The 14,737-nt window shown below is 48.4% G+C and overlaps 1 protein-coding gene across 2 annotated transcripts in view; it reads right to left on the bottom strand.

The window, feature by feature from the left end:
- The window catches only part of TGFBR3 (transforming growth factor beta receptor 3), a 200,792-nt gene that overhangs the window by 166,934 nt on the left and 19,121 nt on the right, over positions 1-14,737 (bottom strand). For both annotated transcript variants that reach the window (XM_047785319.1, XM_047785318.1), the window contains exon 2: positions 6,672-6,851. In XM_047785319.1, coding sequence (XP_047641275.1) covers positions 6,672-6,759 — 88 coding nt within the window. In that variant the 5' untranslated portion in view covers positions 6,760-6,851. The remainder of the gene's footprint in view (positions 1-6,671; positions 6,852-14,737) is intronic.

Here is a 14,737-nt window from a genome sequence, read left to right as displayed (position 1 = left end):
GCCGACAGAGAGAATAACTTTTTTTTTAATCAATATTTTCCTCTGAAGGCAGTGAGATTGTCCACATTCCACTCTAGTTCTTTATGTTATTTTATTTTGTAAGACTTCCATGTGTTGGCAGGACAGGGCAGGAGAAGAGCCGGGCCTCTGGCCCCAGAGCACCTGCAGGCTAGCTAGTCCTTGGAAGGAATATTTTGAGAGCGAGTGTGTTTTTCAGCCTCTAGAATTCCGCCTGATTTACAGTGTCCTCTCAGAGAACAAACATATGACTATATCAGACTGCAGGGTCAATCTTTTCAGGCCACTCTGGCAGAGAACGTTTTAAAGAAAATGAACGTCAGCGGTTCTCGTGGAGGCAGGTGGAGGCCGGGCCAGGAGAGATGTCCCCACACCCCCCACCTGCGGGGCCAGTCCTGAGGGACGCTCCCTGTTCCCAGCACACTTCCAAAACCCGCCCTCAGAGCTCCGAGCTCTCGCCGGGACTCGAGGCGGCCCCAGAGGAGGAGGGCTCAGTTATCAAAGCAAACAAGCCGAGACTCGGACGTGTGAGAGGACTCGCCTTGAGCAATTGCAGCCTCACGGCCACAGACAGAGCTCTGCCCTGATGGAAAAGTCAATCGGCCTGTACAAAACGCACCATCACTGGTGTCCTAAAATAACCCCAATAAATCAAGAATCCAGACAGCTGGGCGGCTCTTCCACAGTCTAGGAAAAGGACGCCAAGGAGAGAAAAACCTGGGTTCTGCGCAGGGCAAGGTCATCTTCGAGAAATGAACTCATCTCTTCCTGGACTACAGTTAACTGTCCCAACTGTGTCTGTCTGTCTGTCTGTCTGTTTGTCTTGGTAAGTGTCTGTGTGTCTGTGCGTCTGTGTTGTTTCTGTGTAAAAACTTAAGGAAAGGGAGCCAGGGACCTCACGACGCCTGGCCGTGCGGGGTCTCCCCCAAGGGACCACAACCTAAAATGCAGGCCACTCTACTCGCTCTGGGTCTTTGAACTACCGTTCTTTGCTCTTAGAAATAAATCGAAGGTTGGCACCCAGGGAGAGCTGGCATCACAACGGACAGTATCTTTTCCCTGTGTATCCAAAAGTGGAATTAAACACAGAGGCGGTTATAATGACCACCTAAAAGCAGATCTGATCATCACAGACCGAATCCACTATAGCTGTGTCCCGGGACTCAGGGGCTCGCCTGAGAAGATCGTTGTGAATTCGCTTCGACCCTTCACGTCTCTCGCCCTTGACCCTGACATCCCCAGGTGGCGGTCCCGCCGGCACCCTCCCCGCCTTCCTGCCATTCCGAGTTACAGCCTCTGGGTCCTCTGCTGGCAGAGAGGGCGACGCTGTGGCAGGACCACCCTGTGGTCCTCAGGCCTTTGATCTCAAGGCCAAGAGCAAGAGCACCTGTTCCCTCCGGGGCAGCCCTGCAGAAAGCGCGAGAACTCTGGCTCTGCTGCCACTTGTCCTTTGACTGTTACCACATAAAGGGCCACTTTAACTTCTCAAAGGTGACCTTTTTCTTCTCTAAGCCTTAGTTTCCTCATCTGTAAAATCAGTATCAAGATAACAGTACTCGTGGCAGGAGTGGTGGCAGTCATAATAATTACAGAAACAGTGATAATGACAAATGCCTACTTCAGCGGGTTTCTGTCAGGATGAAATAAACTGAGTCGTGCAAAGTACCAGCAGAGGGCCCGGCTGGCACTGTTCTGAGAGGTGGGGTGGCAGGGGGCACTGCAGGAGAAAGCCCCTATGGCCTGTCGGTGCAGCTGGTCTGCAGAAGCATGTTGAGTTCAAGTTCAAGAGGTGGACCAGCGTTCTAATTGCTTACCTTCTCTAAAGCCACAACACTCTCACTCCACAAATGAAAAACACAAGCCCGTCGACCCGGGAAATGCCAGTAGAAGCCAATGAACACGAGGCATGAAAGCATTTTGAAAACGATATAAAACTACAATGACTTTATCATTCATTTAGCCTCCTCACACGGCTGCGAGCTCGTCCCGTCCCAAAGCCAGAATGAACCAGCGAGTATCTCTGGACCCAAAGGGTTCAGATCTTCTGAAGCAGAAAAATAGCTCCAAGTAAAAACATCTCTATCTTCCTGTGGACTCTACCTGGAATGCCAGGTACATTCAATAAAGAGGAAAAGAAATGCGTTTCCTCAACAGATGTGTGTGTGCAGGCCATGGGCCACCCTCCAAAAGGATGCCCCTGGGCACCTGGGCACTGCGTGGCACCCACGGAAGGAAAAGCCCCCCCCCCTTCACCTCCCGGCTGACACAGGCGCCAGCAGCACCCTTTGACTTGACGCAAGGGGCCAGTGGAGCCCAGACAGGTCCCTCGCTTTCTCTAAACCGATGTCCCCGAACTCTCCAGGTGTGCCTCTTTTTCTCGTTGCACGGCTCCTAGGAACACGGCCCTGAGCAACGCTGGCAAAAGCCTCAGAGGCAGCACTTGAGGTTTTTAAAAGATGTGTAGCAGAACAGTTTTTAAAGGGCAAACTTCATGAGCCTGAAGCCCATCGGAGCTAGCTAGCATTTACTTCTTAAACTTCCCACTTTGTGTTAGGCGGGTGACAGGACCCAAGACACGGCCGCAAACACCAATGGTAATTTCTCAGCAGGAGGCGCTCCGGTCCTTGCCCAGCTCTTGTTTGTTCACCAAGAGCGTGGCCCTCCCTCCCTGTGACGCTGGGCGACCCCCCCCCCCCGAACGAGGGGGGAAGGGAGAGTGTGAGTTTTGCCAAAGCCACCACCAGCCCTGGGACGCACCCGGCTGTGCCCCCCACCCCACCCCGAGCCACAAGCCCAGAAGAAAGGCCTTCACTGAAGGCCCATACGCAGGCTGCTCCTCCTCCTCTAACCCGGGCTGGTTTTACGCGCTGTGCTGTGCTGTCCTCGTCTTCTCTCGGGCCACACAGCCAAGCGAGGCCTTCAGCCCGTCTGCTGCCGAGAACCGCACGGCGGAGCTTCGGAGCCGCATCAGGGAAATAAGCATGCAATAAACAAGGCCCATGTTTGGGGGTCCCTCCACTCTGACGACTTACACACGTCCCTTCTGAGGCTGGGGTGGGGCGGTAATGTGCTTCCAGGGCATCCCACTGGCAGCTACTCATCTGCCCTTGCATCCATCAGCAAGCACAATCATTCGTTCTGCACGGAGGGCCTGCCCCACAGAGGCTCCAGCAGAGTGACTGACAGGCTGGATTCTAGAGCCACGCTGCCTGGGTTCCAGTCCCAGCTCTGCCCCTTATGCGTTACGGAGTTTCAGTTTCCCTGCATATAAGATGCAGATGGTGATCATAATACAAAGACCACCTCGCAGGGTTGCCTTAGAAAGACACAATCCATCAGCGGGCAGAGGGCAAGAGCAAGGTGACTGGCAGCCTATGTGCCAGGGAGGCCGCCTCTGCAGCCGAGGAGGAGGCCTCACTTTCTGAGGCCCCGGTGCAAATCCTAAATCAAACAGTGCGTGCCTGTGGCTACAAGGGGGTGGGAAAGAGCGAATCCACATCTCAGCATGAAACCCACAGCCTCGTCCTGCCCTTTAAGATCCTCCGCGAACACACGCCCCTACCTTCCCAGCCAGTTCTCCGCGCCATCCGTTTCTTGAAGACAACATCAAGCAGTTACGTGCCACATCCTATTTTCCCATCAGCTCACCCCAGGGCCTTCCCCTTCCGAGGTCCTGCCCGGTCTTCCAAACCAAGCTCAAGACCACAAAGGCCGCCCCTGCTCCTCACCCTCCACCCCCGACCCCCTGAGGTCTTCCGGCGTCAACACAGCACCTACGCGCCTTGATTGTTTTGCTATATGGTGGCATTTCATAGGCCGAACTAAAGTACAAGCAGCACAAAAGAAGGATGAATCTTCTATTTCGTTGCATGTCCCTAAGTGACTAGTACTGGGCTGTGCACTTAGCAGGACTCAGTGAACGCCTGATGCTTCTGAAGGACACGGGTGGCACCAACAAAGCCGTCATCATTCTTCACAACAACCACCTCTCTGAGCAATCCTCCCTCCTACTGCAGCGACTAAAGGCTCGACCTATAGACCCAGGCTAGGTAGGTTGATGGTTGAATCTGCCACGTCGTAGCTGCAGGACCTTGAGGAAGTTGCTTAACCTGTCTGCCCCTCAGTTTCCTCATCTACAACAGGAAGATAAGAAAGAACCTACACTTCTTAAGAGAGTGATGGGATAATACCTTTAAAGTATTTGAGGAGTTCCCATTGTGGCCCAGCAGGTTAAGGACCCAACATAGGGCCCATGAGGATGTGGGTTCAATCCCTGGCCTCACTCAGTGGGTTAAGGATCGGGTGTTTGCTTCAAGCTGCAGCATCGGTCCCAGACGTGGCTCAGATCCGGTGTTGTTGTGGCTGTGGTGGAGGCCGGCGAATGTAGCTCTAATTTGACCCCTAGCCTGGGAACGTCCATGTGCTGCAGGTACAATTGTAAAAAGAAAAAGAAAAAAAAAGGAAAGGAAAAGCACTTTGAACAGGGCCTGGCACACAGTAATTAAACTGTTCCTTATTATACTAGCTTTCTGAAGTTCAACTCATCCCAAATGCCCTACAATAGCATTTTGTAAAGTATGCTGAGTTGACACAGAAAATTCCTGGATGCCAGTACATACAAAACACTTCTCCCTTCTTCTGCACTCACTCGGCCCATGACGTTGTTCAAAAAAGCACCTCGACATCTGTCCCGCTCATCAGTTGCCTCCAGTTGTTATAATCTGTTCATTCTTCTGTACCTTCGACCTTACTGTACAGCTCAGCAAAGCTTTGAGGGTACGCACAACTCAAAAAATACATACCTTTTACCCCTAGCTTGAAAGAGGAAGGGAAGCCGTAAGCAAAATGGGTTCACTGTCAAATACATCAAGGCGACAGACAGAGCCCCCAGACTCACCACGTGCCCATGAAGTACCTTCTTCAGTTACATTTCTCATCAATGAAAGATGAAAATTCTGCCTCGAACCCATACATCTTTTATCATCCAAACAGCCCATTTTCCGTCAAGCCATAGCCCACCCCCGTTTCTCTCTCTCTCTCGCTCTCTCAGTCTCTCTGCTATTACTTTTCAATGAGATTTTAATTAAGATTGGTTTCAATGCACAGGCTCAAAGGCAAATAACTTTTCAATCATGAGACAAAATGAAACTGCTGACAGAGAGAACGGGCAGTTCAAAATCACACACTGGCATTCAAAAAAAAAAAAAAAAGTAGCAACTTTCTCTCAAGATATTTGCAAGCAGGGGGACGTTCTGCTTTCCAGTCTCATAAACTCATTTCTGCAAACTGGCTTTCATTTGGTCTGTGGCTACCAAGGACTCCTGGTCTGAGTGGACAAGAGACTTAACGGTGGTCTGGCATCTTCAGCATCTCCCAGGAGGCGAAGTGTCTGTACAGATGGGGAACCCAGCCCCTCCGTGCCCCAGCCCCGTGACGCCAGACAGGTCACCGGCTCTCTACACATCTCATTTCATCATCTGTAAAATGGGGAACACAACCACACCCCCCTCAGCGTCGTGACTAAGTGAGCTCCTGAAATAAGGACATCCTTGCTCCCAAGGTCATGGCCCTGGTCCACTGGTGTTTAGCTCAGGTACCCGGCACCTGCTAGAGTGCACATTCAATACGTGGCGCTCATTGGGATCACTCTCGTGTCACCTGCAGGTGCAATTCTACAGCCGAAACAAGGAGGCTGATCATTTTTTAAGTCAATGTGTTTCTTCCTGAGGCCAGCCCGTTTCCAGAACTGGCCCAACAAATTAGTTCTATGTAGCTCATGCGAGAAGAGACACAAAGCAAATTAGAACACAATAGAGCAAATTAAATTTCCAGATTTGTGAAGTAAGCTTGGCTGCCAACACTAAGACAGATGTTGGGGTGGGGGGATCTGAGACTCTTACTTAAGCAATGATGTTTCAACCAAATCACCTGCTTCTTCTCATCTCCCGCCTCATGCTCTGATGGCCTCTAGGAAGCACAATGCATTTCCCATTGGTTTTTTGGTTTTTTGTTTTTTTTTTTCTTTTTACAGCCACCTTCCTGCCATATGGAAGTTCCTAGGCTAGGAGAAGAATTGGAGCTGCAGTTGGGGGCTACACCACAGCCACCGCAACACTGGATCCAAGCTGCATTTGCCGTCTATACCGAAGCTTACAGCAATGCTGGCCCAGTGGATTACCCACTGGGCCAGGCCAGGGATCGAACCCGCATCCTCACAGAGAAAATGTCAGGTCCTGAATCCACTGAGCCACAACGGGAACTCCGCATTTCTGTACATTTTTAAAAGTTACATATTAAAATACCTGAAATGGGCAAAATGATGGATCTCCCAAGCAGCCTATGCCAGGACCACCCCCTGTATGTAAAACATCTATTTACTTTGTAATAAAGAACAAAAAAGCATTTTTGAAATTCTTACTCAGGATAAGAAAGTAAATGTAACCTATGCATGAGAATGTCTAGCAGCAGCCTAGTAAAATATAATAGAGGCAAATATATCTATAGCAGTCCAATAATTTTATTGCCTTGAAGAATATAAATACTCGAGTTTTGCATAAACATTACATAGCCTAGATTTTTCTAGACTGCAAAGATCAAAGAAAACTATATCCAGAAGAATATAATGAACAAGCAATTTATATGCTGCAACTTACCTGCTGTTGCTAAACAGGAACTTATCAGGGCAAACAGGGCAACCACACAATGAAAAGTCATTTTTATTTCTCCAAAAGGGTGTCCCATTCAGCCACCTCAGCCTGTAGTTCTTCAGATCGTAGACAATTTTTGCAAATCAGAAATGGCCTTTAAGTCCTTCTTTCCAATTTTCAAGTTGCCTGTAAAAATAAACATTTTAAGAAGAAAACTTAATGCAGGAATTTCTTTTCATAAATACACATTAAAGTGAAATGAATTTCTAAAAAGTATTGGATAAAATGAAAAGATGCCCATAGGAGTTTTGCTGCATCATGGTGCAGCGAAAATGAATCCGACTAGGAACCCTGAGGTGGCGGGTTTGATCCCTGGCCTTGCTCAGTGGGTTAAGGATCCATCGTTGCCTGGGCTGTGGTATTGGTTGCAGACAGGCTCGGATTCTGCATTGCTGTGGCTGTGGCAAAGGCCAGCAGCTGCAGCTCCCATTTGACCCCAGCCTGAGAACTTCCATGTGCTGAGGGTGCAGCCCCCCCAAAATAACTTAACATAAAATAAAATATGCCTAGGCAGCAACTCAAACAAACTGAGGGCTGGGGTGGGAGTAGGGGGTGGAGATGGTAGTTACCTAATTAAGTTTTTGTTTTGTTTTGTTTTGTTTTTGCTTTTTAGGGCCTCATTTGCTGCATATGGAGGTTCCAAGCTAGGGATCTAATCAGAGCTACAACTGCCAGGCTACACCACAGCCACAGCAATGTGGGATCTGAGCCTGCATCTGCAACCTACACCACAGCTCACAGCAATGCCGGATCCTTAACCCACTGAGCGAGGCCAGGGATCGAACCCAAAACCTCATGGTTCCTAGTCAGATTTGTTAAGCACTACGCCACAACGGGAATTCCTCTTTTTTTTTTTTTTTTTTTCCGGTAGTTACCTAATAAAAATTTGTATAGCAAATACTTTTGCAGACACATACTGGTTTTCAATTTTTTTTTTTTTGTCTTGTTGCCATTTCTTGGGCCACTCCCGTGGCATATGGAGGTTCCCAGGCTAGGGGTCGAATCAGAGCTGTAGCCACTGGCCTACACCAGAGCCACAGCAACTCGGGATCCGAGCCACGTCTGCAACCTACGCCACAGCTCATGGCAACGCCGGATCGTTAACCCACTGAGCAAGGGCAGGGACCGAACCCGCAACCTCATGGTTCCTAGTCGGATTCGTTAACCACTGTGCCACGACGGGAACTCCCGGTTTTCAATATTTTAATTCTTTGCTTTTACATAACATTTTCAAGAATACAGAAGAAAACCAAGGTACACTGATCACACAGCATCACCAGTTACACTGGAGCACTAGCATTCAATGACATTTGATACACAAGCTCCCTGGTGCCAGGAAGAAAACACAAACACCTCTGATTAGAAGCTCAACCCAATGTTACAGTAACAGATTTATCACAAGGATCAAGTTAAAAATCAAGTTAGAATCAATATGAAAAAATAAAGAACCACTAAACACAAAGATTCTTATTTCAACTGTTTGCCAACATTTTAACAGGCGAAAATGTTGTCTCTCCCTGTCTCTCGACCCCATCTGAGACTCCATCTGGTTACTTGACTCGAGAACCTAGCAGGTCCTTTCTAAGCTTCTCCTGCCCAGAGGCTTGAATGATGAGCAGCGTGATGGTTTGCTTACCTTGAATATCCGTCCTGTGGCCCTAAAGATCAGACACTCCAAAGGATATTTTCCAGCCTTATTTCCCTGAGCCTGACACAACCCACAGAAGCTGTTCACGTCAACAAACATTTATTGAGCACCTACTATGTTCCCGGCATCGAGGAAGAACATGGCTCCTCTTATCTGGAGGAAAAGCTACCCAACAACCGGATAAAAGTATAAAGACGCTGCCTGATCTAAGCCCCAGGCATCATGGAGCGTCTAGGGCCCCCTCAAATCACTGGAGATGGCAGGCCTGTTGCCCTCACCCAGGAAAGAGCATCCCCAGAGCCACCTTCAGAGATAAAGCCAGTTTGGGCACTTGTAACCTCAGTACAAAAGCATAAAAGCAATGGCAAAGTGAGTTTCTCATTAAATGGTCCTAGTTCACTGCATCAAGTGTTAAAAGAAAGATACTGTAAACGGCTCCCTGGAGCTGCAAATACTAATGTCTCCAAGCGGAAGAGACACAGGGGGGTTTGGGGACCAGCTGCAGGAGGGGTGGGAACCTTTCCACTGAACTCCCATTTGGGTTTTTTTAAGTGTTACCTACCCAGAAATCATAATAAAGTTCTAATTGCCAAAACTAAAGTTTAAATATGCTTTGAAACGAAACTGTTTCACATGCAGGAGGCACCGTGGTTCAATCCTGGTATATGGTAGTGATTAAAAGCCTAGTATGGGTGAAATATGGATTATGACAGCAGTCAAAAGCCTGCCCAGGTGTTCCCATCATGGCAAAGAGGAAACGAACCCGACTAGGAACCATGGTGATGTGGGTTCAATCCCTGGCCTTGCTCAGTGGGTTAAGGATCCGGCGTTGCCTTGAGCTGTGGTGTAGGTTGCAGACACGGCTCGGATCCTGCATTGCTGTGGCTGTGGTGTAGGCCGGCGGCTACAGCTCCAATGAGACCCCTAGCCTGGGAACCTCCAGGTGTCGGGGTGAGACCCTAAAAAGACAAAGACAAAAAAAAGCCTGTCTAGTTTGAACCCACTTGCCACCTACCAAATGGGTGATCCTGAGCAGATTATTCTTTACACATGAACCTAGCCATGGGCTAGTGTGAGAATTAAATGAGTGAATAGATATACATTATCTAGAATAGCGGCTGACACAGGAGAAGCAGTGAATAAATATTAGCTATCAGTATCACTACTTGCCCATGCCTTTCGAAGTATGTTTATACCCATAAAGTGGAGAATGAGAGTGTGGTTATTTTTGTAATTCTGAGCTTTCATCTTTTGTTGACTGCAAAATAAACATTACAACAGACACAAAAAGGAGATCAAGAGTGGACTCCCTAAAAGAACAAAATCGCCAAATTGAGGCACCATTCACTGCTGACACAATGGTCTCATGTCAAAAACAGACTGAAGGGCAAGAGATGATTTTGGACACCATGAAACTGACCTCCGCCATCCCCGGAAATCCGAGACTTCTGCCACCAAAATCCTCCATCCTCTCAGCTGTAACAGAAGTCACCTCTGCCAACGTAAAAGTCAGTGACAGCCAAGGTGATGTGTCCCCGTTTTCTCCCTTCAGAAAATTAGATTTCCTGAGTGGATTGATAAGGAAAACTCTCTCTAAAAGAATATGCTATTTCAGCAAATACTAAGGGCAATTTGTACAAAGCAAAACCCTGTAAGGAGGTCTCAGAAAAGGATGGCTTTCCAGAGGATTTTTATGGTGCCCACCGACTGTATAATTAGCACAAGGCACGTGGGCACATGTAATAAGCTTGTATCACCCACCCCCTGCCCGCAGCCACAGAGGGTCATGGGGCTGCTGCGCAGGTTAATCCGGGGCTTAAACCACGTCAGAATGAACCCATGGCAAAGAAAGGCAGATGGTTCTGTTAAAAATACAGACAGCAAATTGCTGACAAGAATATTGGGCAATTATTAAAATGCAGCAATTACAGATATAATAGAGCCAAGCTAAACAGCTGGATGCCCGAAGGCAAACCACGGCAAGTTTACACCAGAACTTAAAACATCTCGGAGGAGGAAGTCCGCGACAAGTTGAAACTTACACACGGCCGCTTCTCACAAAGCTTTTCTTCTAAAAGAAGTCCCTCCAGAATGTAACAAAGTCCCTCCAGAATGTAACTTGTTCAAAAGGAAAATAAACTGCAGAAAGTTTCTGTCTAATCTTCCCAACGTGGTGACAGGATCCTAAGGCAGAGGAGGATGAAAAGGGAAGCAAGCCGTTCCCCTCAGTGGAGCTCCAGTTTTGGCTGAGATGCACACACATCAGCGCCTTAACACACGGCTTAGGAATCGGTTCCCCAACGAGAAGAACCCGGCGGGATCAAAGGCTTCGGAAAAGTCGCAGATCCGGAATAAAACTACAGAAATACAAACGCTTCTTCTCTGAAATCATATCACACCCAATTTGCAAAGACCAGGGACTCCCACCCTGGTTTTCTGACCTCACTGTGTCTCTTTGGACTTGCAGAACTAGATGCTTCCTTTAGAAATGTAAACAGATACTCTACAGTTTTGAAACAACAATCTGGGGTCTACTGTGTAATAATCATTTTGCCCACATTTCTTTTTTTTTTCCTTTTTTTTGGGGGGCACACCCATAGCAGGTAGAAGTTCCCAGGCCAGGCATCCACCTGGCATCAGCAGCAACCAGAGCCGCAGCAGCAACAATGCCAGGTCCTTAACCCCACTGTGCCACAAGGCAACTCCCTGCCCACATTTCAAAGGAACTTATTCCATACCTGTCATGGTATATAGTTATTTCTTTGGATTGATGTATTATAAGGAGGTTTCCTGTTTATTTTACTGTTTGGTTACTGCATATGTTGGAATTTGAGAAAGTGAACTCCATTTTACTCTGTTATAACTCTGTTGTGTTATAACAACAGACTCTGAATTCTAAAACCTGATAATTACAGAAGAAAGGCTGTGAAAAAATGAAAAAACAACAAAGTAACATATTCCACCAAAGGGTACCAGAATTTTAGCATTCACGAATGAACAGAAAAATAATTCTGAGAGCTTAATGGATTGGAAAAGAAAGGAATGTGATGCTAATTCTTCTAATTTCCCCTGTGTCTATTTTAAGGCCATTAGACTAAGCGGGCTGCCCCACAGTCTCTCGTGATCCAACAGAGTTCACAGAGAAAGACCAGGATTCGCTGAAAACCCCCACCCAAACGTGCCCTGAAAACCACCATGGATTAAACCAATGTTCAAAAGGAACTGGTTGGGAACCATGCTCCCTGAACGGACCAGAATGTTTCCTTCTTTTTTTTTTTTTCCTTTTTAGGGCCACACCTGCAGCCTATGGAGGTTCCCGGGTTAGGAGTCAAATTGGAGCTACAGCCACCAGCCTACACCACAGCCACAGCCACACGGGATCGGAGCTGCATCTGGGACAGCTCATGAACACCAGATGCTTTAACCCACGGAGTAAGGCCAGGGATTGAACTATGTTAGGTTCTTAACCTGCTGAGCCACAAAGAGAACTCCAGACCATGATGTTTCTTTTGTTTGTCTTTTTTTTTTTTTTTTGTCTTTTCTAGGGTCACACCCGTGGCACATGGAGGTTCCCAGGCTAGGGGTCGAATCGGAGCTCTAGCCACCAGCCTATGCCAGAGCCACAGCAATGGGGGATCCGAGCCACGTCTGCGACCTACACCACAGCTCACGGCAACAATGGATCGATCCTTAATCCACTGAGTAAGGCCAGGGATCGAACCCGCCACCTCATGGTTCCTAGTTGGATTCGTTAACCACTGAGCCACGATGGGAACGCCCATGATGTTTCTTTAAAAAGCACATCTTACTCTATCTTAGAAGGAAAATGTAGAGAAAGAGTGTCTTGGCAGTAGGCGAAAGCCAGCAAGAAAAACCACTGACTTCCTCTTAGTTGGCGAACACACTGGTAAAATACATGAGATTATTCAAAATCAGAATCACAATTACGATTACAATTAACTTGCAGCCAATGAAAAGAATCGGCATGCTAACGGTAACATGAGCATCTTTTGGAGTTCCCTGGTGGCCTCGTGGGTAAATTATCTGGCCTTGTCACTGTGGTGGCTCAGGTCACTGCTCTGGTGCAGGCTCCCTCCCTGGCCTGGGGGACTTCCTCGTGCCACAGGCACAGCCAAAATAAATTTTACCAAAGATGACATGAACAGCTTCCAAAGTTAGAAGAGGTCCACAGAATTCATGGATGAAGAGGAGCCTAATCTCCGAGCCCCACACTTGCCCAAAATAACATGGCGGAGTCAAGACGAGAATCCAGCTCCTTCCACGACCAGCAGTCTACCTCCAGTTCCAGGTCTGTGGCCACAAACTAGAATCCATTTTCTCCCCCCTCGATAGTCAGTCTCTGGAAAGAGACTGTTCTTCCCGAAAACGGGGGATGCCTGCCCCGGCTGCCACGAGATATTGGTACTTCCACGTTGCCACGTGTACTCTTCACAAGTCATTACTGACCACACACTGTGACCTGACCTCAGGACTGCGGGTCATCATAGCTGATAATAAATCAACCGTCCTTGGTGATGCTGCGGACAAGTTCTTTGAAGACGAAGCACACATCTGTGCGTTGTCCTGTCTTTCTGCTGTCATTGTCTCCACCCGCAGCGCGTTTATTCAAACTGTCTCAGCCGCCGATCAGAGACCAAACCCGGCCGGGTGTTGAGAGGGTCACGGCTCTGCCTCCGCCCCTGGTCCTCCAGGCGCGGGTCCCGGAGGTCGCCGTCCACAGAACTGCCTGCAGGGATTTTGTTCTCGAGAAAGAGTTCTGGGAACAGGAAGGTCTGCCTCTGCACCGGGTGCCACGTGGGAGCCCAGTCTCTTTATCCTGACATTTCTGTAGTCCCGCCCCCGGGTGGAACCTGCGGCACCCGGTCCACACAGCGGTCACGGGCACGTTGTAAATGCACTTGGGTCATTCTTGAGGTCCACCCTGGTCACCTCCGTGGGGACCCAGAACGGCACGGTACCCTCGGGCTGGGCCAGGCCAGGCCACACCAGCCGGATGAAGAAATTGGCAGGAGAGGGCCGGAGCTGGGGGTTGCCCAGCTGGCACAGAGGGTACACCATGTTCCCAGCCCTCCCGGCTTCCGAAGCCATCGACGGAAGGAGGGGCATCGTGGTATCTTCACGTGGAGACGGTCCAGCCCACGGTCAGGAAAACAGTCAACAAAGGTAAAGGTAATAACGACCAAGTGGAATAAAAATAATGACCATTCGTGAGCTGGGGTGTAGGTCGCAGATGTGGCTCGGATCCCACGTTGCTGTGGCTGTGGGGTAGGCCGGCGGCTACAGCTCCGATTCGACCCCTAGCCTGGGAACCTCCATATGCCGCGGGTGCAGCCCTAGAAAAGGCAAAAAGACAAAATAATAATAATAATAATAATAATGACCATTGCCTAAACTCAAATAGTAAGTAACACCTGGCTTTCTGGCACCTTCCACAGGAAATGGGTTTCTAGCAGATCATTAAAAGGTTATTCGTCCGCCATTTAAGTGAATTTTTTGGAGAAAAGTAGACTAAGTCTGCAAACAGTTAAATAAAAGCTGGTAGAGGACTTGTTCTGATGGATATTCAGCCTGTTGTTCAAGGGATTTAGAAAAGAGGCGGGAAGGCTGACAGCAGCATCGAGCTTGGCCGCCTGTAAAAGGGGTGTACAGGATGCAGGGCTGTTTGACCACATCTAGATGCGCTTTAAGACCTGGACACAGAGAAAGCAAAGCCACCTCGCTGAGTCGCAGCGGCACGGCTCAGAGGAACTGGCTAATGCCAAATGCCCATTTTCAGACAGAATTGGCACAAAGAGGGAGAGAGTCCTAAATTTGGATAAGAAATCTTTGGACTCGCATCCAAGCACAATCAATATCAACAAATATTTACTACCAAGAGCCAGGCACCACGGAAGATACCAAGGATACAGCAGTGAAAAAGGAGCCAAAAATCCTGCCCTTATGGTGCTTATATTCTAGTAAAAGTAACACCATTTATTATGTTAGGCAAGATATTTCATTTCCCGGGCTTCATTTCTCCCTTCAATAAATCTTTATTTACAGCTTACTCTGTGCCAGGCAATGGGAATATAATAGCCAGGCAAACAGACTTCTTCTTTGGCCCTCATGGGCTCAGAGTATGGTGAGACAGACCAACAAGTCATCATAAATATGTAATTCCATGCCTCCATAAGAACTCCAAAGGAAAAGCATCCACAGAGTTCCCGTCGTGGCGCAGCGGAAACGAATCTAACCAGTGACCATGAGATTGAGGGTTTGATCCCTGGCCTCGCTCAGTGGGTTAAGGATCCGGTGTTGCTGTGAGCTGTGGCGTAGGTCACAGATGTGGTTCAGATCCTGAGTT

Source organism: Phacochoerus africanus, chromosome 6, assembly GCF_016906955.1.
Source record: "Phacochoerus africanus isolate WHEZ1 chromosome 6, ROS_Pafr_v1, whole genome shotgun sequence".
In the NCBI taxonomy this organism is placed as follows: Eukaryota; Metazoa; Chordata; class Mammalia; order Artiodactyla; family Suidae; genus Phacochoerus; species Phacochoerus africanus.
This window is presented reverse-complemented; position numbering and strand designations above follow the sequence as displayed.